The sequence below is a fragment of the Dermacentor andersoni genome, chromosome 6 (assembly GCF_023375885.2).
Source record: "Dermacentor andersoni chromosome 6, qqDerAnde1_hic_scaffold, whole genome shotgun sequence".
Lineage (NCBI taxonomy): Eukaryota > Metazoa > Arthropoda > Arachnida > Ixodida > Ixodidae > Dermacentor > Dermacentor andersoni.
In genome coordinates this window covers 13111345-13137824 of record NC_092819.1, presented here as the reverse complement: position 1 = coordinate 13137824, position 26480 = coordinate 13111345, and the positions used below count along the sequence as shown (strand labels likewise).

The 26480-nt window shown below is 44.3% G+C and overlaps 1 protein-coding gene and 1 long non-coding RNA gene across 3 annotated transcripts in view; one reads left to right on the top strand and one right to left on the bottom strand.

Annotated features, from left to right (window-relative positions):
• LOC140218933 (uncharacterized) overlaps positions 1–26480 on the bottom strand; it is a 263727-nt gene that overhangs the window by 95262 nt on the left and 141985 nt on the right. The gene's annotated exons all lie outside the window — the stretch shown is intronic.
• LOC126521237 (superoxide dismutase [Cu-Zn]-like) overlaps positions 4404–26480 on the top strand; it is a 36983-nt gene continuing 14906 nt past the window's right edge. Inside the window, exons 1-4 of the mRNA XM_050169883.3 lie at positions 4404–4783; positions 15469–15565; positions 17511–17580; positions 20482–20599. Of these exons, the coding sequence (XP_050025840.1) occupies positions 4628–4783; positions 15469–15565; positions 17511–17580; positions 20482–20599 (441 nt within the window). The 5' untranslated portion in view covers positions 4404–4627. The remainder of the gene's footprint in view (positions 4784–15468; positions 15566–17510; positions 17581–20481; positions 20600–26480) is intronic.

Sequence of the window (26480 nt, the reverse complement as noted above, 5' to 3'; positions counted from 1 at the left end):
CGTGGCGCATGCTATAGGGATTTATTTATTTATTTATTTATTTATTTATTTATTTATTTATTTATTTATTTATTTATTATTAGTGGTAAGCTTCGTCGCTCGTGTTTCTACAATATTTTGTTGTCTGTTGAATATACAGAAGTCACATAAGGGAAATAGCAAATGTAGCGACATATACACATTCATACACACAATGACGAGTACTTAGTCAATTGAATTGAACTGAATTCCGAGGTTTTATGCGCCAAAACCACCATTTCATTATGAGGCACGCCATTGTAGGGGACTCCGGCTAAATTTTGAACACCAGAGGATCTTCAGCGTCTCCCCAATGCACGAGAATCGCGTTTCGCGTACTTGACGTGAACGCGATTTAATCGATAAGCAGTGTGGCGGCAGCGACAAGGCACCAGATACATTGTGCACGTAAGTGTTCGTGCAAATAAATAAATGAAGTAAACACGATGAGCGAATTGCAAGTTTCTTTCGTTTTTGCTATGCGCATAACGAGAACCGAAAGCCTTGCTGTGAAGCTCCAGCTAGCGTCCACTAATCAGTGATATATATTTTCTTTTATTCGCGTTAATTTTAATGTGATGTGGGTGCTTTGATGCCGGCTACTCGTTGTGTCGGAGAGAACAAAAATATACATCGACGATTACGATACTTCCTAATACAAAATTTGAGCGCAGCTCTATACTTGTTTTCGTTTCGCGATATATTTGGACGATCTGCCTCGTGCGACACGTTGCAAAGGGAGCGTTAGGTTAGGTTAGGTTAGGTTAGGTTAGGTTAGGCAGCGCGTGGGTGATGTGTGGGCGTGATTCACAGCAGCCAACGCAGGCAGACCTCCGCTGATCCAGCGCTTTCTTTCCATACAGATGACGCGTGCTACTCTGGCGCGATCTCGTATCCATCGTCGCCTCAAATCCCGTCTTGCTCGACACTCTTCTTCTAACGCTTTCGCCACACCCATCCTCCGCTTTTCGCCTCATGGTTCCGCTGCACCCTTCTGCTCCGCTTTCCTCCTCGCGCTCTCTTCGCTATCGCCGTCTTTCATTTCCCGCTGCGCTCCGCGTTCGCTTTCATCCTTCGCTATGCTCGTTCGCTCGGTTACGAGGTACAAAGTCGACGCTCGCCGCAGGAATTGGCGCCAAAGAGCTGCGCTCTAAATAATGTCGCCAAATGAGAGAGAAATATGCGAACTTTAGGGAGGCGCTGGCGATGCTAGTACTGAGAACGGAGAAATGTACAAACACATAAACGTATGTACGGTTCCACAGATTATTATACCGATGCAGAAGCAATGTAAGGCTCACAAATAAATATTTTCCTAAGTATGTAACAACACCTCGACGTTCAAGCGAAAATGCGCACAAGGACGTAATGTCAGGTGGTATGGTCACAGCATGTACGCATACATCAACGTTACCAGAAGTATATTAGCGCACGCGTGCCTGCAAACCTTGTCGGAATGGGTAAACTGTGAGCGAGCTCGAATGTTCCACGCCTTGTGCATACACCCTGCAATGGAGAGCTGCATTGTGCGCTTCAAGTGTCCGCTATGCGTGCACTTCTTCACTGCAGCCGAAGAACCGACAGGCAGCCAAGTTGGTGCGTGTTCACGCCGGAAACTGCGAAGCGCTAAAGGACACGGACTATAAGAAAGAAATGGACCGAACATATGTTAGCTCACCACTGAAATATTTATTGAGAAGAGCTGCTTATATAATAAGCACATATCCGAAACACTTAGACAAGATACTTAACAAGAAAAACAGCACAACAAGATATGCCTTGTTACCCCCCCCCCCCCCCCCCCCAATAGGCGCCTTTCAACACATCTCATATTTGCGCTGCGCTAATTTTTTATGAAATCACTGCATGCCACTTGTTGAAACACAGTGCAGCCGGTTTCTATATCGGTTGCATGTTCGAGGCAGCTCAAGTGTAGCGAATCATGACCAGTTGATCCCAGACTAACACATAACGAGTCCTGGTTACCTTCATCCCCTAATAACCACGAACGTGTGTGAAACATTGGCACACAATGAAATAACCACACTAGTTGAACAGCTGTCGTAGTTATAATTTATTCATTATGAGAGTAAAATAAAAGGAGGAGAAGTGTGAACTTATTTCTTAGAGCCATTTGAGCTAACCAAATTAGGAGGGCGCTTAAGCTTCGCCTTTAACAGCGGAAAGCGATAGCATTCAAATATCCCTGACTGCTTCTCACGCTTCCCGGCAACTGCAGCTTATGTAACCGTAACGTTTACCCGCTAGCGCTGGCGGCAAACGTTATGCACGAAGGCGAGTTTTCTGGCGGAAACGCAGCCTCTTGTGTGGGCCACGATGGATGGATGGATGGATGCTATGAGCGTCCTCTTTGAAACGGGGCAGTGGGTTGCCCCACCTAGCTCTTGTTATTATATTGCCTAATGTCCTACCTATGTTAAAAAGAAAAAAGAAGAGAAAAACAAAAGGAGAAAAAACCCACTATTTCCATATATATGTTGCCTTCATTCATCCATATACCAAGGTATTTATATTCTTTTACCCCAGGTATTTTCTGGCCCTGAATTGACACTGTCTGTTCAATGTTTTCATTGAATGTCATAACATCTGATTTTTTTAATGCTACATTTCAGACATAACTTCTCGCCTTCCTGTTGGCAGATATTAGCCAGACGTTGCAAATCACTTTGCTTGTTAGCTAGCAACATAATTTTATTATTTTTACAAAGGGGAGCGCACAAGCGTTGCGGAAAAAAGAGACGTGGACAGGAAAGACGCAACGCTTCTGCGCTCCTCTCTGCAAAAATCGTGTCAAACCAACTAGCCCAACAGCTTACTATTGTATAGCAACACAATGTCGTCCGCATAAAGCAAACCTGGAGGCTGCTGCTCTGCTACTGTACCGCCTGTTTCTATGAGAGGTTAAACCCGATATTAATTTCTTCTGGCACCCTTTCCATCCTCACCATGTATATCACAGACAACAGTGGGGATGAAAGGCGCCCCTGCGCCAGTGCTTTGTTGATATCAACTTTCTCCTCGCTTCTCATCCCTTCCCATTTAACGCAAACGGTATTTTCTTGGTAAATCTCCCTCAAAAGCTGTATAAAATCGTCGCCCAAGCCTTCCCCTTCCAGAATATCTTACAAAATGTTGCGGTCTACGTTGTCATATGCTCCTGTAATGTCTAAAAAGGCCACATATAATGGTCTCCTTTCTACTCTTGATATTTCAATACACTGAGTAACGTCAAATTAATTATCATCCAGACCTATTCTGAGTCCATTGTGAAGTTCTCCCAGAATGACATTATTATCTGCCCATGCTTGCAGCTTTAATTTAATTGTCTGCATTGATAACCTGCATATTACAGATGTAATGGTCAACAGTTCATGAGTGAATTCTATCTTTGTCCGCCTTACCTTTAAAACTTAAATTCAGTCTACTTTGTCGCCAACAGTCTGGTATTCGTCGATCTTTTAAACTTTTTTCTACTGTTTTCAACAGTGCTTCCTTATTTTTTGGACCTAGCTCATTAATCAGCCCAACGGCTGCCTTCGTCTAGCTCCGTGGCTGTGCGCTTCAGAATTTTCTCTTCGGCTTTCTTCCAGATGAAATTTGTCAGCACCAGCTCCTTCTACATCTGGTCCTCTTTCATTCTCTTTTTTTCCTCAAGTACAACCTCGTCATTACCTTGGAAAGATTCGACTGTTATCTTTCGGATGTAATTTAATGCCGCGTCTCGTTCCAGTTTGTTTCCATCTTTGTTTAGGATATGTTGTTGTGTTGTTCCAGACTTCCTGTCTTCAGGCTGAGAAGAATCAGAAATTTTAAAAACGCCTACGAGCACGAACAGGATATACTAGGGACACAAGTAGTAAAAGCTGGTCTGTAGTAACCTCCTTCTAAACCAATGGCTATAGCTGCAGCTTGTTCATTATTTCGGGCCCTGTAACAACACGCTGAGAGAGCTAATTGCATTTGCTTCAACTAAAGATGTGTTGCTGAACAAGAAAATCGGCGCTCATTCGGAATAGAAAATGCTCTCCAACGAGTACTGCTGAAGTGCTGTATGGTGATCTTGAACTGTGATCCACGTTCTGCTCGTCACATAACCTCCCTTCTTTCTTCTTTCGCGAAACCATTGTAACTGAGCAGTGTAGAGCCCATCCCATACCTTCCTTTGTAATTTTCTGCCAGTGGAACAGGAGAAACAGAAACAAAAAGAAACGCTCCGTCGCAAATGCATTCTTGGCACGTTCTTCAATGCAGCGAAATGTGTGCCGTCGCTTCTCTGACGCCAAAACACGCAGACCCCCCCTCACGCGCGCAAAGGAAACTCTCGCGATGCCGGCACGCCCAGCGGCGGCTAGTCGACGCGCGCAATGCGAGACGAGCGCGGTGGAAAGGCGATAGCGGCGAGACAGCGAGCGACCCAGTCGTCGTCGGTGGCTGCGATAGGACTGCGCCATCCAAACAGGTATTCGCCCAACCATCGACGCTGTGCGCTGTGCGACCTCGGTAGCCACTTCCCGCAGGGCAGGCCCCCGTCGATGAAAGTCTAACGCGCGAGAGCAGAAGCCAGTCGCGGCAGAAACAACTTTTCGCCATGCATCACCTGGTGTTCTCGTCGCTGATGGCAGTGGTGACGCTCACGACAGTTATGTGCCAAGTTCACTACCCTACACCAGACCCGCCTGTGCTCAGGGCAGTGGCCGTCCTCACCACAGGAACCATAAAGGGCACCGTCCAGTTCATTAAGGAGGTGAGTGCACATGTGCCTGTGGGTTGCCGTAGCGGCTGATGCGTTCACCCTGGTCAAATTAGGTATTCCTGCAAGGGCTGGGGAACGTTTAGACAGGCGAACCTATTATTCTCCCTGTTTTCTTTTCTTAAGATTATGGGGCAACGCAGACAAACAGCACACAGACCTATCGCAGGGCACCCGTACTACACACCCTGACGGTAGCCTCGTCCTGTGTGTTATTGTTGTGGTCTATGTGGACACATTTCACGCTTCTGACACAGGTCTGAACAGAACGAAAGACGTGGTTACGGCCCGTTTAAACGAGAGACGGGGCGCTGCCCCTTCTCCCTGCCACTCAATCTATGGACCAGCGATCAAAGTGCTAACTTTCAACTTTCAAATTATATATATATTTATATATATATATATATATATATATATATATATATATATATATATATATATATATATATACGCGACACTACTCGACGCGGAAGCGCCCGTTTCGGATGGGGCGCTCGCAACTGGCGGACACCTTCCTGCCCTTTTCCTAACTTAGTGCACGAGGTCACCGGCGGGCCAAGAATTATCGCATGACCTGTGGCAGACGCCCAGTTCCACACACCTAGTTATTCAGTTGTCTCTCTCCATTCTTTACTCTCCTCCCTGTTTTTAAGTCGTGAGATCGGCCGACCCCCATCCAAAGGTGGCAAAGTGGCTAAAGAAATCGATAGCTTTATAACTAGGACGTTGGCCAAACATCTCTGAAATTGATGCTCCACAAACCAATACACACGAACTCAATTGAAAGAGGATACTGAAATCTGGTGAGTCTGAGAATACTGAAATCTGCGCATGTGCTTGCAATACGATATTGTAACATGCAGCGTATCACCACATGCGATACCATATCATACAAAAACTTGTGCGCATCAAAGGAATTATGCATTATTTATCTATAAAATTTATTTCTCTATCGCAAAGTTCACACTTATTTAATTACAATTTCGCTTGTTTTATTAATGCGAAAGCATTATATGGCCCATTATGCGAAAATCCGTAGCCGCCGGCGTGACCGAAAGATGGTACCAAAATGTTTGACGGCGCAAGGAGTAAAGCATGTAAAAAAATGCTCGGATTGACGTCAAATTTTTCAGGGGGTTTCCTCTAAATAGAATAAATTAATGGCTGTGTAAAGAAAAGATCGTAAGTTTTGGTCTGGATGGGAACTTAACCTGGGCCTCCGAGGTGCGAGACTCTTCCGCGACGCCACGGCGGATCCGCGGTTCTGGCTGACCGAAGGTGTGACCTAGGGAGTGCGTCGTTGGGCACGTCACGGCGCAGCCAATGGGGAGGAGGTGGCGCCACGTCATGAGTGTATCCTTGCGTTCCTGGCGTTCGAGGTCAACAAACGGTATAATGCTTTCTTTTTCCCACACGTAAGCAGTCTTAAGCGTCTCTGCCGAATTTTTTCCTTCCTGTTATTTTGATAGCATGCCTTATTCATTTCAAGGTTTGCGGCGAATAACGTTCTCTATATAGAGGCAAAGTTACCATGTTTGTGAGGCAGATCCGTATTTTTAAAGTTCGGCAATTTTTAAATATTTACGATTGTCGTCAGAAACGATCACAATATGTTATCTTTAATCAACCGAGTATGTTTTTCAAATGCGAAAGCATTTCTACGCCTTCCCAACGAGAAATTTGTCCGTCCGTCACGCAAGACAAATGCATTGGCTTAGAAAAATGCAAGTGAAGCGAACAGTGCACACCCACACAACACACAGAACAGCATACGTTTCAATAAAGACCAAGCTCGAAACGAGCATCCGAGCCACCAATAAAACATTGCATACTCCCCTCAGCAATTGTAGCGGTGGTTTTGCAACAGCTTCGCTGGACATCCAGTCTATAAGGACCGGTAAGAGTTGATAAGGGCCGTATCATGTTCGATAATGTTGATAACGACCGTAGGGGCTCGATAAGGGTTTATAATGGTCGATTAGGTTTCATAACATTGATAACGAAATTGGGCTGCGTGGAGATGAGCAAGTGGCGCAGTGCTTACGCACACTTAGACAACTCGCGGAGGAGTTTCTACATGATTTTTTTTTTTTATTATCATTATCGTTGATTGGTCGCGACTACGCATCCCTCAGATTGTATATGTACAGACACCGCTAGAGCCATTGAATGGGAAGATTCAACATGTTGACTCAATCGGTGCATCTGATCCAGGCATTAAGATCGATTTTGACGGCATTTTCCCTCGAAAGGGTAAACCTACATGATTCCGTTATTTAATTATTAGCTCCAAACTTATCTTACTCAGCTTTAAGCAGAGAATGTAATAGCCACTGATAGTTGACTATTTTACAAGTCTGGTGCAGGCATTGTCTGTCCTCTTTGCGTGTCCTTTTTTTTCTCCTTCCGGATTACAGGCGTATATTCATAGCTGCATTATTAGCAACTGTTCCAGTACAACGAAAACTCCCCTCTAAGAAATCGTCAGCTGTCATTGCTAGTCTCTCGGTGTCTATTCGCTTTCCATGGCAGTTATCGCAACTCTCTTAAACGCGTTCAAATATTCAGTTTCTGCAAACTTGTTTATTATGGGTACCATTGTTTATTATGGGTACCTGTCCACTACTGCTTATACTTAAATAAAATGGTCGACTTAACCAGCCTGATGCCTAGTGGACCCGTGAACCTTATCTCACCGGACACGGCTTACTTAATTGCAGCGATATGCATTAAAAAATGTTTACGATATGGTTTCAGCAATTTATTTGCAGGCACCTTCCTCAGATCTTCAATAGCTCAATTTTTCCTTGAAGAAGCAGCGTGACGTCAGTGGCGATTGCAAATTTGAAACTTTAGGATCTCGCCAGGTCACGTTGCCGCTTCCATCAATTAAATTTTTATTATACGGAACTGGTTTGGTGGTGGTTCCCTCTATGCAATACGTATAATACAGTGAATCGCTAGATGATTTGTATTTGTTATGCTGTACATCTTCAAACGAGAGAGAACGGCTTCTTGAAGCTCCACTTTCCCAGATTTCGCTGTCACGCCGTCATCAGGGGCCTCACACTTTAGCCACAGCGATGCTTGTCGTGTGTCACTTGATTTTTGAAACAAAACAATTACTGCGTTAATTTCTTTTTTCTTTGGCTTCTTACTTGTCTCTTCGCTGATCATTTCACTAAAATTATTTTATTCTCGCAATTCCTCATTGACGCGATATTTTATATCTCGTTCTCAAATACGACATTAGTAATTTTTGTCAGTTACGTCATTCATAATTGAGTACGTCATTGAATCCGTCATTCATATTTTATTTCAATTTGCCTGATTGTGCAATTACGAACAACCAGATGTTGTTGTATTTTGCGTCATTGTTTCTGGATTTTCATTTTCTCTCCTTAGAGTAATAATTCGTGTTAATTTTCCTGCGATCTCCACGGAGAAAGAATGCTGCTGTCGCAGTAAATATGTTCACAGCCGAAGGAATGACTGAAGTTCGTTCTTGTTTTATTTCCAATAAATGGCTCCTTACCCACAAGGGTGGATTGGCCAAGGTGCAGGCGGATTTGCCAGTCTGCGTGCGTTGAGGGTGTGTGCGTTGTGCGTGTGTGCGTTGTGCATGCGCGCGTATGTGTGTGTTTTCTTATAAATAATGTTAGAACTAAATTAGAAACTGACGACATAAGAGTATCGCTGAGATATTTTTTTAATGCAACAATTAGAAGAATGTTAAACTGAATTTTGGGATAATGATTCTGCTTGTTCTCCGTTTTCATCCTCGAAAAGCAGGGATAAAGCTGGGAAAACAATGCTTTTTATTTATGTATTGGTGCAGAGGCGCCTATTTCGTGAGCCCGACTGCTCGAATCCTATATAAGGAAACTGGTAATTGTCAAATATTGTTTCCGTTTACAGCATTCTCAATAGAAAGTTTGTCAGGTACCGCGGACGTTGAGGGGAGAGGGTAAGAGCTGTCGAACAAGACCACGCGCGGTTCTTTAACTTTGTAATTCAGCGTCACGTCAGTTGCGAGAGTTCTTGTTGAAGGCGTTCATTTATACGTCTGGCGAGGACCACTGTTCCTCTCTGAGACATGCAGTGAGGAAGCGCAGTTAGTGCAAACTCAGCCGCCAAGGCCATGCGGCCTCACCGCGGCAGGCATTCACACTTGAACAATAAACGAGGCGAAATCTTCTCGATGTCAGCATCGCGAAAACGGCTTCGAAATTTCCATCTGTTCCAGAACAGGCCTGAATTTCTACTAGCGACCACACACATAGCGATTGTAAATTTTTTAAAGGCCGTCGTCCTTGGCTGATTGCAGTCGACGCGGTGCAGCGCGTGCGCCATAATTTCGCTATTCTGTCATGTGGTCCTTTGGAAGCGAATACAGCTAAAAGAACGGTAAAACAAGTGAATGAATTTAGCTCGACATGGCCTCCCAATTTTGTCACATCTTGTCAGGAAAACAAAGAAAATTCCAATACCATTAAACCAGTCTACTAATCAAACATACCTAGCAGCAGATGCAATATCGCCCAAAAATGGGCAAGTGTGGCGAAATGGGCTTGTTGGTACATCTTGAATGCCAATGTTGTGAGTAGCGCTCGTGAGTCGTCGTCTTTTTTTGTGTGTGTGTGCCTTCGTCTTAACTAAGCGGTCAACTACTGCCACTAAAAAATGGGCTAGCCCAAATATAGTAAATTTGGCAACTCCGGCAGAAGACGTTTCACGATGACTGCCGACGCTAACGCGATTAGCATTTGTGCAATTTAGCGACACGCCGTATTGTTGAAGATGCCTGTAGCAGTCATGATGAGATGTACGTTGCTTCCGCTATATGCGACATTCACTGTTTCCAGGCATCGGCTCACTTGCACTGTGACACAACGGGTATATATCATTCTTAAATGTAATTACTTAGGTGTCGTACTTCTCTGTGCATGCGCCTCTCTTCGCCCTGCAATTATCACAAAGCGCCTTCATTGGGTCGACGTCTCACACGGCGAATCTGTCTGATTTGGTGTTTGCATTTGGCATAGCTTGTGAACAAAACTGCTCAAACGTAAACATTCGACGAGAATACACGTTGTATACGACGGAAATAGGCACAATTGTGCGCATTAAATTTAGTTGTATAGAATTTAATTACTGACTTCTCTAAAACCGTCGTTTCGCAACGATTACAACATGTGCGTTGAATTTGCGTAACATTCCTTGTTTTTGTTTTCGTTGCCATAGACAACTGGCACGTATAATTTATTCTGCACGAAACAGTCAAATTACGCATTCAGACATGATATAGGACTGCTTCCACCGTCAAATGCTAGTTAAACGCAAAATTTGATTGCGAATGAGCCAACGCTTTAGCCGGAAGTCATGCGTGTACCTGGTGTTCCTATTTATGCAACATTCGGTAGGCTTTAGTCAAGTTTTGGCTCCGCTCTAGCTCGTCGGCTGTTGTAGCTGGGACTTGCCACTGAAAACTCATTTCTTAACCATCGCGATCTAACTTTGGCGGTGCAACAGATGTGTATATTCCGAAGAAGTGTTAAAATATTCCCGCTCAAATCACAGTAGCAGCCTTTGCCTCCATTTCTAAGCAGGTAGACGGGATTAATGCTCCGAACTCACACAAATGCAAAATACGACACATCCAAGGTATTTTCGAAATGGCAGAAATCAGACAACGCCACGTCGTGCATAAGTTTTGTAAAACTTGTGCATGGAAGTCAGCGTGAAAAGAAAACCACAGGGAGACAAGATATAGAAAATATTTGTGTCGATCTTTTCGCTATATTCTTAACGGAGTCTATGTAGCGACTAGCACAATAACAAGCACGTTCGTTTGTAAGGTTGTTTTTTCCCCCTTGCGCAAGTTCATAGGCTCCAGCACTACTCGACAGATGCAAGCGCCTATTCGCACCTATTCTGTTCTCTGCACACACTACCACGGGAGCCGAAGGGTCATATTTTGTCCCTGCTGTTAATTTCCTTTCATTCTATTCCTTTCTCTTGCCTCGTTGCGCCGTAATGCGTCGAAGAGCGGTGGTCATGAGCGAGTGTTCGTTTGCGCTTAGCGCTTGGGCCGTGATCGCAACGGCTGTCGCGGAACATAAGTTATAGGCCACACGTTATAGGTTATAGGCCACCTTTCAAGTGGTCATAGTCCGTGACCTAACCAAAATATACGCAATGCTTCTGCCCCCTCCAACCATCGGTGCTTCAAGAAATAGTTTCCTTTCAAATGCCACCGGGCACGAAAACGGGTGGGTGGGCTTGAAGGTAGGGGGGAGACGGGGAGGACCTAGTTGTACAGCAACAGTTTGCGCGACTCGGTCACACGCACAAACATTCAAAATCGTCAAGCGCGGGACAAAGACTTCAGTCACAGCGAAAAACAGGTCCTTTGAATAAGGAGATTCGGACAACTTGGAGATACTCGGATCATTTTTTGCATGCAACCTAATTATATAATTGGGCTTACTTAATTTATTAACTTCTCAAATATTATTATTAGATAAAAAGTATAAATGAGAAAATTCTAGAGCAACTTCAGAAACTCCCGATACAGCTTTCTGTTGCTTAAGACAGGCTACATAAAAGTGTTTTTCTGAGCATGAAAGCAGCCCGCAAATACACGCAATAGTGCAGCGCGGCTGGCGACTGGAGACATTTTAGTACTTTTATCTGTTAGCTATGCATAGCACTCTACTGGAGACACAGCTGGTCACCTTTCGGCACGATGTTCACACTAACCTTGACACTAACATACAAACCGACATAATTTTTCTGGACTTCTCTAAGGCCTTCGATAAAGTCCCTCATCAGCGTCTAATACTGAAACTTAGAAAATTTAACTTACATCTTCATATTATAAATTGGATTATAGAATTTCTTAGTAACCGCCCACAATATGTCATTATACATAGTCACCTATCTAGCCCTGTACTAGTAACATCAGGCGTCCCTCAAAGATCTGTTCTTGGCCCTCTATTATTTTTAATATATATTATTGACCTACCTTCACATACGTCCTCTAACATCCGAATGTTCGCCGATGATTGTGCTATACGCGCTATACGTACCACCCTCAATCAAACAGCCCTGCAGAAAGACCTCGCCAGCATAGTAACATGGTGTGACGATTGGTTAATGACACTTAATGATAAAAAATCTAAAGTTATATCAGTCACTCATAGCAGTAATCCCCTGGTATTTCTTTACCAAATTGGAAGCATGCCTCTCGAACTAGTCGAGTCATATAACTGCCTAAGTGTCCCTGTCTGCAATGATCTGTCCTGGCATAAACATATTTCCAACATTATATCCTATTTTAATAAGGCAGTAAGCTTTTTAAAGCGTAATCTCCGTCAGGCCCGACAAAACGTAAAAGTGCTTCCATAGCAATCACTTGTTCAAGCAAAACTGGAATATGCATCTGCAATCTGGAGCCCACATCATGCATGTCTTATCAGCTCACTTGAATTTGTTCAGAACCGCGCTACTAGGTTCATTCACTCACAATATTCATACGATGTCAGTGTTTCTGCACTTAAAGCAGAATCCGGATTAACACTACTATCTAATCGCCGACGCGTTACTAGTCTTGAGCTCTATCACAAGTTCTTTTTCAGCACCCTTAATCACGCGCCATACATCGTTCCCGCAGCACGCATCTCTCACCGCACCGGTCATCCCCAGCAAGTCGCACGCCCGCGTGCCCGAACCGCTCATATTGCCGCCTCGTTCATCCCTCGAGCAACTGAAGACTGGAACGACCTCCCTGCTGACATTGTTGACATCGCTTGCCCCCGTCTTTGTTCCAACAGCGTTTGATTGAACCCTTTGCATATAGCTAATGATGCATACATAACGTCGAACTTATATAAAACCCACCTTTTATGTAATACCCCCCTCCAAGGGTCTTTAAAGACAATAAACTGAACTGAATATATATATATATATATATATATATATATATATATATATATATATATATATATATATATATATATATATATATATATATATATATATATATATATATATATGTGTGTGTGTGTGTGTGTATATATATATATATATATATATATATATACGCGCGAAGAAGATAGAAGATTAACCCAGGGGCCCGATTTTGCTAATCATTTCATAAGAAGCCAACAAACAACGATACCAAGGGAAACATAGGGGAAATTACTTTACTTGCTAATAACGATAAATTAGTGGAAATGAAGGTGCATTAAAGAACAACTTGCCGCTGGTGGGGAAGGATCCCACGTTATCGCATTACGCGTGCGATGCTCTACCAATTGAACTACCGCGGCGCCGTTTTACAATCCACTTTCTTGGGTATTTATGTTTTTACTACTACAAGTAACCTCTTGGAGTGTTAGCCAGCGCCACAACTCCCAAACTTTGGTGCCTGGTTGAAACATCCTTTCTGCCGCAAGCGCATATATATATGTATATATATATATATATATACTGACAGACGCGAGATCATGGCTGGCTAGCCAAACGAAGCTTCACATTAATACGACACATCTTACAATTACTTCTTCCGCAAACAACGTGCGATACACATACTACAAATGCTACATCGTTAAAGCTTTTAATAATTGTGCTGCGATTGATAGCGTTAACAAAAATGTATTTTAAATTTGCCGGGTAGATTCGCAATCGAGCATGATGCAGTTTCTTCGAGCTTTAACTTCAATGCGGGCTTTCAATCGGGAAAGCAAGGAACCAGCGTGCCGCAACCTTGGATGCGGGACCCTGAGAAAACGTGTTGGTGCGGGCCCCCTTTTTACGCGCAACGCGCGCGCAGCACCAGGCGGCTTGTTTTGGCACGCGTTTGTTTTTCCTGGACACCGAGCGCGGAAATGTACCTCGGCATCGTTACGTCGTCGCGAGGACTCGTCGGCCTTCTCGATGCGCTACGAAACGAGCGCCTCGCGAAGTGCGAGATAATGAGCTCCGCCATACGACAACATGCGCCGCTCACGCGCAGCAGCAGAGCATTGGTAGAGCGTCGGCACTGTGTGTTTATCGGTCTTCTCATCGTGCGATTTCCCTCTGCTTCTTTTTCGTAATCCAGTGCATTAATTCATAACACAAACATGACCATATGCCATGCCTTTCTTTAATGTGCGTCTGATCGCTCCCTTTCCGCTCCAGTGAACTTGCCAATATCTAGCATCAACGAGTTCATAGGCCAAACCGTGATGACATTAGCCGGGCAGCGGGCGCGGGCGAGAGTATCAGTGCGCGTTTTCTGCTACTCACCGAGCATCGCGCAGTCCCGGCGCCGTAGCAGAAATGTTCCTCGCGTCTGTGCTTGCTGCATACCTGAGTTGTAGCCGATAGCTGTCTGCCGGTTCTAAGTTGCGCCAGCCAAGCTTCACGCAGTTCCTTGCCCTGCGGCTACGTGTGAAGAAGGCTGACACCGGGCTCCGTTGCGTACGTCCGGCACTGCGGCACCGAGCAGTAGCCTACCATGCTGCACGCCTCCAAAGGCAGCCACTACCTATTATAGTACTTTCAAATGTTGTCAAGCAGACATCCAAGGCGGTAAAGCCTCACCACTTAATCAGAACCGAGGCGTAGGTGGGACCTTAAACTTTCGTTTTCAGCTCGCTTCGGCGCTTCCGAAGCAGCCGATGCGGCCTCTGTGTCCACGTCATCCCTCATGCCATGTCACGCCGGCGGTGGCGCCAGCTTTTCAAGTGGTGGAGATTGCCCCAAATGCTGTAAACAATGTAACGGGTCGTTTGTAATTTACAGAGAGTTCTATATGTGACCAACCTGCAACATCTTTCTTTTTTCTTTTCTAGGAAGATTGAAATTCTGTTATATGCTAACGTTTGACTTTATCTTACCGTCCTTTTTTTCTGTTTTTGCCAGGTATTTGCAATAATTTCATCGCAGAGATTCGGCGGCCGATTAACTGCTATATTCGGTACTATCGTGCAAAATGTCCTTTCTGAAACGAAACATGCAAGGAAGGAATAATAGCTGCTACTTTTTTTCGTTTAGGCTGACAGTGCGCCGAGAGCTTCCAGTGCTTCATGCATTAGTACACAACCATCCTAGGTTCAAGAAAGTAAAACAGCAAGCCTTTCAAAATTATATATGAAAATAAAAACGTGAACACGCGCCAACAAATTCAGGCACTTTTCCGAGAGTACTGACTTCTGCTTGAGTTAAAAATAAAACATGTGTAGGCCCAGTGGAGGTCACGTGGAGGTCCTGTTGGGTTGGAGTTCAAAAGCAGACACGTTACGGCGTTCGAAGGAACCGCCCGGGCGGGTGCTGGCAATATTCAGCGCCATAAAATGCAACAATGATAGATTAGTCGGTACAATAGAATTCCACCCAATGTCAGACCCTCATGAAAGACGAATATCACGCACCAAGGTTTAAAGCTTCGTTCTCCCTTAAACCCCCAAGTGCGCCGCTACAGTTTGAAGAGTCCCTGCTCTGCATTACTCTCTTTGTGACTCTGTGGGCTCCTTCTTTTAATAAAAAAAAAACAAAAACTTGAAGCAGTCCAGCTAGAACCTGCGCATTCTCTCGCGCTTCTCGGACGGCACGTTCGCTGCCTGGACGCGCGGGTGTGCTCGAGCTGCTTTGCATACACAAACTCACAGCGCTTACGCGCGTTCGCGCAGAACCCCTTTGCGCAGGTGCAGGTGCACGGAAACGTGACCGGACTGAACCCGGGCAGACACGGCTTCCACGTGCACCAGTTCGGCGACCTCACCGGCGGTGAGTGAACGGCGGGCACCGTGTTTGCCTTCCTGCTACCACTTTGGCTTTGCTCAGCAATAAATGTTCATGCAAATATTACTACAGGCGACTCGGGTTCTAGTGTCTACAGCAGCTGCAAGCATAACGGTGCAGTCAGCGTGAGAATGATGTGCAGTAGGTGAATCTGGCAAGAACTTCGTCTTTATGACTTGAAACATGATCTTTCTTTTTTTGCGAATTGATCGTTTTTAACAACGTATTGCATTATAGATGCAACAATTCCCAATGATTACTCATGTGCACAGACTAATTGCCCCCCTGTATATAGAAAATCATGAGTACTTGGAAGTGTAGATAAATGACACGCAATAAGGAGGAGCAGTAAGATCGAAGGGGAGAAGCCAAGGAGCGTAATAAGTAATGCCACGAGAACTTGTCTCAGCCACCATTCCCGTGGTAGCTTAATGATCGCAGCGCCACAGTTTTGGCCGGAAACTCTGTGTGCTCGGTCTCTACGGTCCTGTCCGCGGTGGCGCGCCGAGTTGTACGCGCACGAGTAATAGGGAAGACCGTACCGCGCATGCTCGGCGACGACCCGTGAGACTGAGTTGAACTGTGCGCCACCCGAACGAAAATAACCACGGCGAAGATTTTTCCCTGTGTCACATTATACACCCATGAAAAGACATTCACAGCGAATTCGTTTGCACTCGCTCATGGCACCGAAAATACAGATTATGGCATTGAAAAACAAAGTTAGTACAGCGGAAAGAGCCACAGAAGGCAAAATCATTCTGCAAGGTAAGCCAGATGGAAAGAGAGCAGCGCAGAGAGGGAAGCAAACGCGAGTTGTGATACTGCACCTTAATGAGGGTGAGCTCAAGGGAGACCTCTGATACGTGGAACGGGTAGCTGTTATTATCTTAAGATTACTAACGCGCATTTGCAGTAAGAGAAGAGTGCGGTAGCAGCCGGTAGATAATCTACCGGTTTGCTGATATGGTATGAAAAACTTTATTCATGTTCTTCAGGTCGCGCTAGATTCCTAGCCCGAAGCGGGCTAGGAAATTTGAGGCTCGAAAGAGTACTGTGTCATTACATGAATATGTTAATGTCCTATGTCAACTAGGCCAACGCGTGCACTGGCTAAGGCATAATTCACGTAAAAAATATATCTTTTTTTCAATTTTCAGCTTTTCTATCATAACGTCGACAATTTGATTTGCAGCTATGTGCAACACCAACAGTCACCTAATTTAAATGGAATCAGGCATCCTGCTCTGTCGCCGAAAGTACAAGAAGGCCTTTTGAGCAACCATGTTATCGAGCTACTGGTAAGAGGCGCAGAATAAAGGGCTCTTCCGGCTCCTTCAGACTGTCCACGTTTGCATAAGCTCTCAGAGTTGCTATGTTGCTTCATTTATAGTATCCCTATATTGACGTGTTTGAAAAGAGAACCTGTTTAAAAGCTGTTACGTTACTGCTTGTCTACTGCGTTCAATGAGGCTCACATTATCCTGACGTAGTATTCTTAAGTTATTTACCGAAAAAAACCACGCCCGCTTATCTCAATCTCATCAAATTACCTTTTATTCGACATCGACTATGATCTGTTAGGCGCACATACTAGAGCCTTTCGACTATGCTACGTGTTTCTTACCACAAAAATTATACGTACGCAACATAAATTGAACCGACATAACCATCAGTATATGATTAAACAATGCGCCACACAAAAACAAATGCTTCCTTTTTTTGTAGCAAAACAACAATGATACAAATCAAGAAACATGTAGGACAAAAAATGATGGGAAAGACACTTTTCTGTAAAAATAAGATGTATTCCAAGCGATGAGCCTGCACACCACATGTCTTTAAAAAGTAGGCCTTTCTTGTAACGTACATTACTGGTTAACAGAGCGTGTGTCATTTCAGCTTTCTTCGTCATTTCGCTTTAACGCAGGCTGCAAGAGTGCCGCCGCCCACTACAATCCGGCCAATGCTGACCACGGAGCACCTACTGATGAAATAAGGTAAACTTCGAGGCTTTGGTTAATTAAGTGCGGAACTACACATGCACTTTATATACAGCTTACATGTCCTATTTCTATCGCCCGATAACTTGGCTGAATTCTGTTTGGACTCACGTACTGCTTCTTTTTATGTCTCTCCTTTCCCGCGACACATTCAGACTACACTCTCCCCTCCATATTGAGGGATAACACTTTTGCATGTTCCTGTTCCAGCTAAGTTGCAGAAAGATTAAACATGAAGTTATACTGGTGTATTGCGCTTTATGAACAGCAGATAAGTCAGTCTCCTCACAAGCGAAGCCCTGACATACTGAAGAGGACGCAAAAACGAAAGACGGTGGCCAAATCTGTCTTGAAATTATCGCACCTGCCCCACATGACCAAAGAGACGCTGAAAACTAAAGTAAATTAAAATCTGGGGTTTCACGAGCAAAAACCCCAATACGATTGTAAGATATGCCGTAGTGGGGGGCTCCGGGATAAGTTGGACCATCGGGAGTTCTCTGACGTGCACCTAAATTGAAGCACACGAGCGTCTTTGCATATTGCCTCGTCGAAATGTGCCCGCCGCGGCCACGACAGGCCCCGCGACTTGAAGCTCAGCAGCGCAACGCCAGCCACTAGCTACCGCGGTGGGTTGATGTTGGCAACTCGGAGCTATGAGACTGGCAATTAACAAAAAATGCAACGCCTCAAATTTAGCCTAATCGAAACCAACATCAACATATCCCGCTCTTTGACCATGAGTAGAGCAAGTCAGGCTATGTTTAACTGACATGATGTTTCACTCCACCGATACTTTTTCGTTATTGTCAAAGCCTTTTTGCTTGCACTTTTCTTAGCCGCTGTATTTTATTCTAGAAGTTTATGAGAAGATTGCCGCCCCTTCGGTGTCCTATTCTTCCAGGATCGCATAATTTAGCAAACAACATGTCAACTGACGCAATACTCTACTGTATATGTAATATCCAAATACACTAAAATGCGGCAAAATACGTGATGTCACAATTATACAATTGGCGCTCCCATTCTCTCGCGATACTTTAAATAAAGCTGAGGTTTAATTTTCTCCGCTAAAAAGTTCTTCCTTTCATTTTTTTTCTGAGAACGAATGCAAATATTTTTAAAGAGTAATCAGTCAGTCTAAGTATATTTTTCATGCCCATTTAAGAACATTCCCAAAAACTAAGCAGCTGTAAGCTAACCTTACTTTCCCTCATTCTACATTAACGAATTATACACTTGTTGAAGCCAAAATAACTGCAAATGGTTAACGCGTAGGAGCATTCATCTGAAAGCTGTGGCCGGTACCCATATAAAAAAATTCGCCATCCCGGCTCTGCGAAAGCAGATGTCCAGCGGAGCTATTATAAACCACCACTACAACTGCTGAGGGGGGTATGCAATGTTTTATGGCTTTAGATCAATGGTTGTGGTTCTATTTTAGAGTAATGGCAGGAATGACAGTAATAGGAGTAATGGCAATTTGGCAGCACGCCGCCTCCCAGAGCGGTGCTGCAACAACATTCAAATCAGTTGCTAGGCTGGTAATTTTACATACGAAAGGCTAGGGACGTCGCACCCCACGTCGCAAGCTCGCGTCACCACGGCAGCTTGCGCAACAGTAGTCTTTACCGGGAAACGTGCTACGTGCTATGCTACGCAGCGCTGCGTGCTTCGTATTGTTATAACGAGCATCTTATCATCACTGCAACGCACGCGTAATGCCGAAGTTGTGGGTTCGGCTCCCACCGGAGACACGTTATATTTTCGTCCACTTTCATTTTCCTTTCTTTATTATTTTCTACATATCAATTGCAGCTAATTTCCCCGGTGCTTTCCTTGGCTTCATTGTCTCTTGGCCTTATATCGTCATCATCACTTATGTGGTTCGGATGCTTGTTTTGAGCTTGTTCTTTATTGAAACGTATGCTGTTCTGTATCTTGTATGCGTGATACCAAAGAATGTGTGCACTGTTCGCTTCACTTTGCTGAGTGCTTGTAGCCTTTGCCTTACGGAGGTATGAGCCATTGCATTTTTTTTTTTTTGCTTACGAGGTTATGAGCCATTGCTTACGGGGGTATGAGTTATTGATGATAATAGTTTTCGACGTGCTGTTCTGTATGCTGTATGCGTGGTTCCAAAGAATGTAACCACTGTTCGCTTCACTTTGGTGAGTGCGTGTAGCCTCTGTCTGACGGGGCTATGAGGCATTGCATTTTTTGCTTACTTAAGGAGGTATAAATGCTTAGTGCTTACAGGGGTATGAGCCACGGATGCTGATAGTTTTCTGTCAACGGACGCGAAAGAATCCCGGGATCCATGCCATATACAGTTTCGCTATGAAAAAAAGAATACTGCAATCTATCCACACAATTACGTGCCTTAGGTAACAGCCTAAATGCTTACGTTGAACAATGCAGCACTCTTTTAAAAAGTGTAGTAAAGAAGTTTATTAAGCTGTTCACGGTGACCGCTCGGCACGAAATCCTTTACAGCAGATACAGTGCTCAGTAAAACCCACAGCAGCCCGCCAAAGACCCTTTTACAACAGCACTGCGAGCTCCAAGCTTGGTGATAAACAATTCTTTTGGAGACAAATCCGGCATGGGTAGGCTTGCAGTTGAGCTCAAGAAATATATATATATATATATATATATATATATTTGCAGGCTAGTTGGGTCGTACTAAACTCTGTAGTGTAGTGCGCGAAATATACACCGCGAGGTGCGGGAAAAAGGGAGAGACGCGAGAGGAAAGAGCGCGGACTGCCAACTACCAATTTTCCCGGACTTCGCCGTGTACATTTCGCGCAGTACTCTACAGAATTGCAGTTGAGTGTTAGGGGCCCAGTCAATCAACTCAGCTCTGCGGTTTCATCTTTTTCAACGCACGAACAGGCACATAGGCGACCTGGGCAACATCGAGCCCGACGCGAACGGCGTCGCGCTCTTCAGTTTCTACGACCGTCTGCTGGCGCTGGAGGGTCCGCAAAGTATCGTCGGAAGGGCAGTCGTCGTGAGTTTCTCGCACTTTCTAATAATTAATTATCATCATCATCAAGTAATCAGCAGCACCTGCTGCTTCGTTCATTGCGGGGACAAAAGGCTTTCTCAGACATCGACTACTGGCCTGCGCTAACCGAGCCTATCCGATACCCCACAATTTCTCGTATTCCTGCAAATATCGTTTTTCATATTTATATCCTAATCGTCTTCTTCTTACTCTCCTTGTGCTCACCTTCCCATTTACTCCCAATGCTTAGTAGCTGGCTACATGTGCTCACCAGCTCTTCCCATATAATTCAATCCTCCCTTTCCCCCAGTTTATTTTTTTCATCTCTCTCTCTCTCTCTCTCTCTCTCTCTCTCTCTCTCTCTCTCTCCCCGCAAAATTTCAAATGCCAACACTCTACATCATTTTTCGACAGCGTTTGCCATCTTCGGTACGTCTCTCCTCTAACGGACCACCAGTTACCCGCTCTAAGCATTACATGTTTTACTCATGCTTACTTCCTAATAATATTGCGCATCTAAATAACAAAAGTTCAGTGCACCTTTATTCTACGAACCTCCCATTTGCAGAAGTACCTATGATTCTCATTCAACAATACGTGTTGTTCAGCAGGTCCGGCTCACAAGGGAGAAGGAATGGATAATGCAAATTTATACGACGACAAAATTATTTTGTTTATGTGTGTTTATTCTCTTTCAAGCGAGAACATTACTTGGCTCATTTTGCGACCCCGCCGTCATCAGAAAACCGTGTCAGAAAACGGCACGCAAATTACATTATCTTCATCTGACTAAAAAAAGGTAGCCACGGTGAGGATTAGATCCTTCGCCCCACAGCCATTGGTGCCGTTCAGTATAGTCGAGCGCGCTAACCACTGCGCCACCATCGCTTCTTTTTTCCTTTTATAATATTTATTACCAAAATAATACGTACTTGCTTAAGGCATTTACATAGCTGCGTCTACAAGCACAAAATAAACACTTCGTAGTACAATTATTACAGTAAACACTTCTCTAAAATGGAGGCGAGAGGATACACTGCACCAACGATGAATACCAGTCTGCTTGGAAGTTTTTTTTAATCATAACAGTATTTGAGTTCTGAAACCAACTAAATAAAATGTAACTGCGAAGACACTATTGGTTTCGCATTCCGATCTAACATACCAGTTTTCCATAAACTGTGCAACGCCATAATAGCAGCGTGTCAAAAGGTGCATCTTCACATTTAGGTGACATAATATATCGTGTCGTATGAGGATTTGCATCAAGATCCTTTTTTAAAAGTCCTTTGGAGAATCTCTCAAAACACGATGGCCTCCTTGCAGTCAATAAAGCAGTGTTCTATAGTTTCCAATACATTACAGAGACGACAAAGTGCATACTGAAACGCTACCTGTGAAAGCCTGGTTAAGTAGGAAAGGCATTTTTGTATCTTCAATTAACTGTCGTCTCTGTACTGGGCCACTATCGCACTGCGTCACATGATGCAACACGCGACAGTGATGAACATGTTCCAGCCTGTGCACGTGGCACGAGGTTTGGCTCTGCCTGGCGGCCGATTCACTAGATGGCAGAGCAAGTGGTGGCTGCGGAGCGAGCGCGGCGAGGCGCAGCCGCTCGCTCTGCCTTGGTCAGGGGCCCGCAGACGCCGGAGCCCATGGCCGACGACGACGAACAAGGTGCGACGCGGTTCAGGTACCCGTCGGATGGCGCCTACAGCATCCCCCCTGAGTATGAGGTGCAGTTCGCCTACGAATCCGATGACGAGATGTAATGTCAACACCATGGTGCCACTCGGCAAAGAGGTGTCATCGTGCTTAAAAGCGGTGTCAGCGAGTAAGAACGCTCAACGCCATCTGCGTGAAACATTATTTCAATGAGAGCTCCGCAAATAAAACTCAGCTGGCAAATGGCATATATGGCCGGTCTTTCCTCTTGCGTTGTTGAGACCTCGTGAGCAGCAGCATTACACTCGGAAGCATAACGCAGCAGCATTAAACTCAGCAACACTTCGACGCAACACTAAACTAAGCGACAAGTAATGCTGTCACATTTACACATCATAAGAATTGCTTATGTGCCCCCATAATTTTTTGCCCTCGTCTTAGTTGGCGCTGTATATTCTTTCGCAAACATCTCACAGAAGGCTACACATTTACATGCTCATCTGGACTTAAATAATACAGGGTCCAAAGAAATTTTTGAGTTGTCTTCTGCTCATAAGTCTCCTGTGACAGGCTCTGTGCTGTTATCACGCTAAAAACTATTAATCTAAGTACTAAGAATTTTACATTTTAGTCGAGAGTTCCTGATGTTTAAGAACGCACTCACAAATCAAAGCGATTTCAGAAGTCAGTATCTTTTGCGTTAAAGAAATGCTTGCAGGTGCGTTAATAATCATGTAATGTCATGTTTTAGTCGCCTAGGCAGCAATAATTACCACAGCGACATGAATATTACTGGCAGGTCCGAATACGCAGAGTGCGCTTTCGGTGAGAAAATGTCGACAAAGTTCACTTCAAATAATAGGGTTTATGCGCAGGCACGCGGTTACAATATAATTAGCGTTCATTTATTCACGTCGCGCGGCGACGTGCCCTACTGAATAACTAACTCCAATGTGCGCTGCCGTATTTCAAGTCAGGTTAAGCAAACTCTAGGAACGAATTTTTAATTAAAACGAGATTCCACCGCAAACGCCTTGAGGAGACTTGAGACATAATTAACTAGTGAAAGAAAGGCGCAGGACGACAACGAGAAGCACACGAGAGACAACGTTAGGAAACTCTGTACGCCACCTTGAGAAAGCGTGCCCCACCTGCCCTGCTAGAGAATATTCGACATCTGCGGTCTCAACATAGACAAAACGGAAGAATGTGCTGTCGCAAGCTGTCACAGTGTCCAGGAAGATAAAATCTTGAACTTATGTCGCAATGCATGAAAGTCATTACGTTTTCCTACGCAGCCGAACTAGCTGGTGGCGACCTTGGGTGCTAGGTAAATACTCTCTCACAGTGTCATTCCAGCAAAAGCCACCACTATCAAGTTGAAAACGTCTCACTTCACAACGCCGACGGCAGCAGAACTAGCAGCGCTTCGAGTCACTCTAAACTTTATTAATGACAAACCAACACACAAGTAGTCGATTTTCTGCGACTCGAAGACGGTACTACGGTGTTTATTGTCAGCCTTACGGCGCGGTCCGCATGAACAGTTGATACTTGAAATCACAGAGGTCATACACCACCTGTCTGAGAAAAGGCATGAAATAATTTTTCAGTGACTACCAAGTCACTGAGGTATCATCGGCAGTGAACGTGCCGATCAAGCTGCTCGTTTCGCTCATGAAAAAGACAACCGCCCATCGATCCCACTGTCTAGGACAGATTCTGCAAGGATGCACCACCTGCTTGCACGCCACTGCACTACACCAGAGTGGAATGAACCACATTTTATGCACGCCCGTTTATACACCTTGAATTCAACTTTAAGCCTTCGACTTCCACCAAGACTTCCCCGAAGAGACGCGACCCTTTTGTGTAGGCTATGGCAAGGCGTCGCGTTTACCAATGCCTACGCGTTCCGCATAGGGATGGCCGACGCAGTAGCATGTGGCGATTGTGGCGACGCGGAAACAATTCGTCATGTTCTTTGCCAGTGCCCGCAGTACAGTGTGCAGAGGCAATCACTTGCCGTCGTGCTGAACCAGTTGGACGACCAGCCTCTGTCGGAAGAAAGAATTCTGCAACATCGGCGCGACTTAACATCGCATCAGAAGGCCGTGCAAGCGCTACTGCGCTCCTTGAGATCGACCGGTGTGTGTGAACGCCTGTGAATTCCACGCCTTTCCTGTTAGCCATTTCTTCTTTTTCTCTTCTTTATTCTTCCTTTTCTTTTTTTTTTCTTGTTCCTTTTTTTTCTCGCTCTTTGTAGTCTTTACAATCCCTATATCACCCACCACAGGGCAGGGTAGCAAACCGGAAACTCGCCTCTGGTTAACCTCCCTGCCTTTCCCCTCTCTCTCTCTCTCTCTCTCTCTCTCTCTCTCTCTCTCTCTCTAAGCATTCTTCTTCACTATCCCATATATTCACTGAAGTGCGGTTAATTTCAAGTTATCTTTGTTCATTAGTTCCTTCTACCAGCCTCTAGCTGCACATTCACTTCTTCCCTTAATCTGGGATAACTCCATACGATAACGAATCATTCTGCTAATTAGTGATACTTATTATGGAAAAGAAAAATATTTATTCTGTTCCCGCTCCTGTGGTGGTGTGCGGAAGGATTAGTGAGAGATTGATTTCGAGAGAAGCACCACTAATCAGAAAGCAGTAGCAAAGTTTGTAGCTGATACACTGGACAGCTATAAGTTGCATGACAAATACATCTTTATTGTAATCTTTTGCAAGATATGTATAGATGTTCTGTTGTTGCCAGAGCTATCTGAACATTGGTTGTTAAGGAATGTAAAGACACTGGGGGAAGCTGGAGCCAATACTTGCAGCGAGTCAACGAGAGTGTATATATGTATTTTTGTTGGTACGTACGATCGACGCTACGCATTAAAGTGCGAATCTTTACAATCGGTAGTCCCGAACAAATCTTGCTCAATGGAACATAAGCACTCCGGTGTAAGTGTTCCACAAACAAGTGGTTTGCGAAACATCTAAAGGCAAAATATGCAATTAATTTAGAAGATCACGACTTATCAGGCACAATATTAAGGCGTATGGAGAACCGAGTACAGTCATGATAGAAAGAATAAACGCATTTTAAGCCGAACACACTAGTATAGCATTCATAAATTATGAATCTAAATTGACTTTTTTGTATGCAGGATGATCATTTCTAAGTTTAATGGATTTTTTAAATATAGCACGTTTAAGATAACATACTTCTAGTCCTTGAGCTGGATTATTCAAAGAGGTGGATATTACTTGCACGAGAAATCTAAACACACATTCAACTAATTAACAAAAACCCACTAAACAGCTTTCGAATTAATTACTTTACGGCATATATTGCAATTTACGAATCGTAGCCGGTGAGTTTGCAAGGCGTATCTACTTGGAATTAATTTCCATAATGACGCCAGTTTGGAGATATGTGCCATAAAACTTAAGAATACACTGTTGTTCCGCTTACATTTTTTAACCCTACACTGAAGCACAACACTAACTTGGACGCCCTTGTATTTAATTTCACAATTAGATTTCTTTTTTGAATTAGTTGTACCTATATGTGTTTTGATTTCTCGTGCTTGTAATGTTCGCCTCTTCGAACAATCCAGCTCAAGGACAAGATCTATGCTATCTCCCAGAGCCAATATTTAAAAATTCTATAAAGCTTAGAAATTAGAGGTATTCTGTAAGAGTCCGCCTAGTGGACTGTCCATTTCGGCCGCTGCTGATTGGATGCAGCCGTACAAGCGAGGAGGAGAGGAGCAGCGCCAGCCAATCAGCAGCGGCCGAAATGGACAGTCCACTAAATGGACTCCTACAGAATACCTCCCCTGATCATCCTGTATATTCAGGTGGCAGCTACCGATTCTGTAGGCGACAAGGAACGCAAGCTGTTTCTCAGGCGAACGCTTCCAAGAGATGGGAAAAAGAACCTTCTTTGTAACTTATCATGGTTTAACACTACCTCTAGCTACAGTTTCCTAAAGCCGGTTCAGGTTATCATGCAATTCATTCGCATTCAGTCATTGTAACCCCACACAGTTAGCTAAAGCCTGAAAAACCAAAAAAGCTCAGCTCTCTTTCAAGATACACAAAATTATATTACAGATGCAGTAGTTTTGTAAAAACTTCGTCATTACAACGGCATGTGGGGTAATTCAAAAATGAATTTTGCATTATATTCAGAAGAAAATTCAGATTTGTG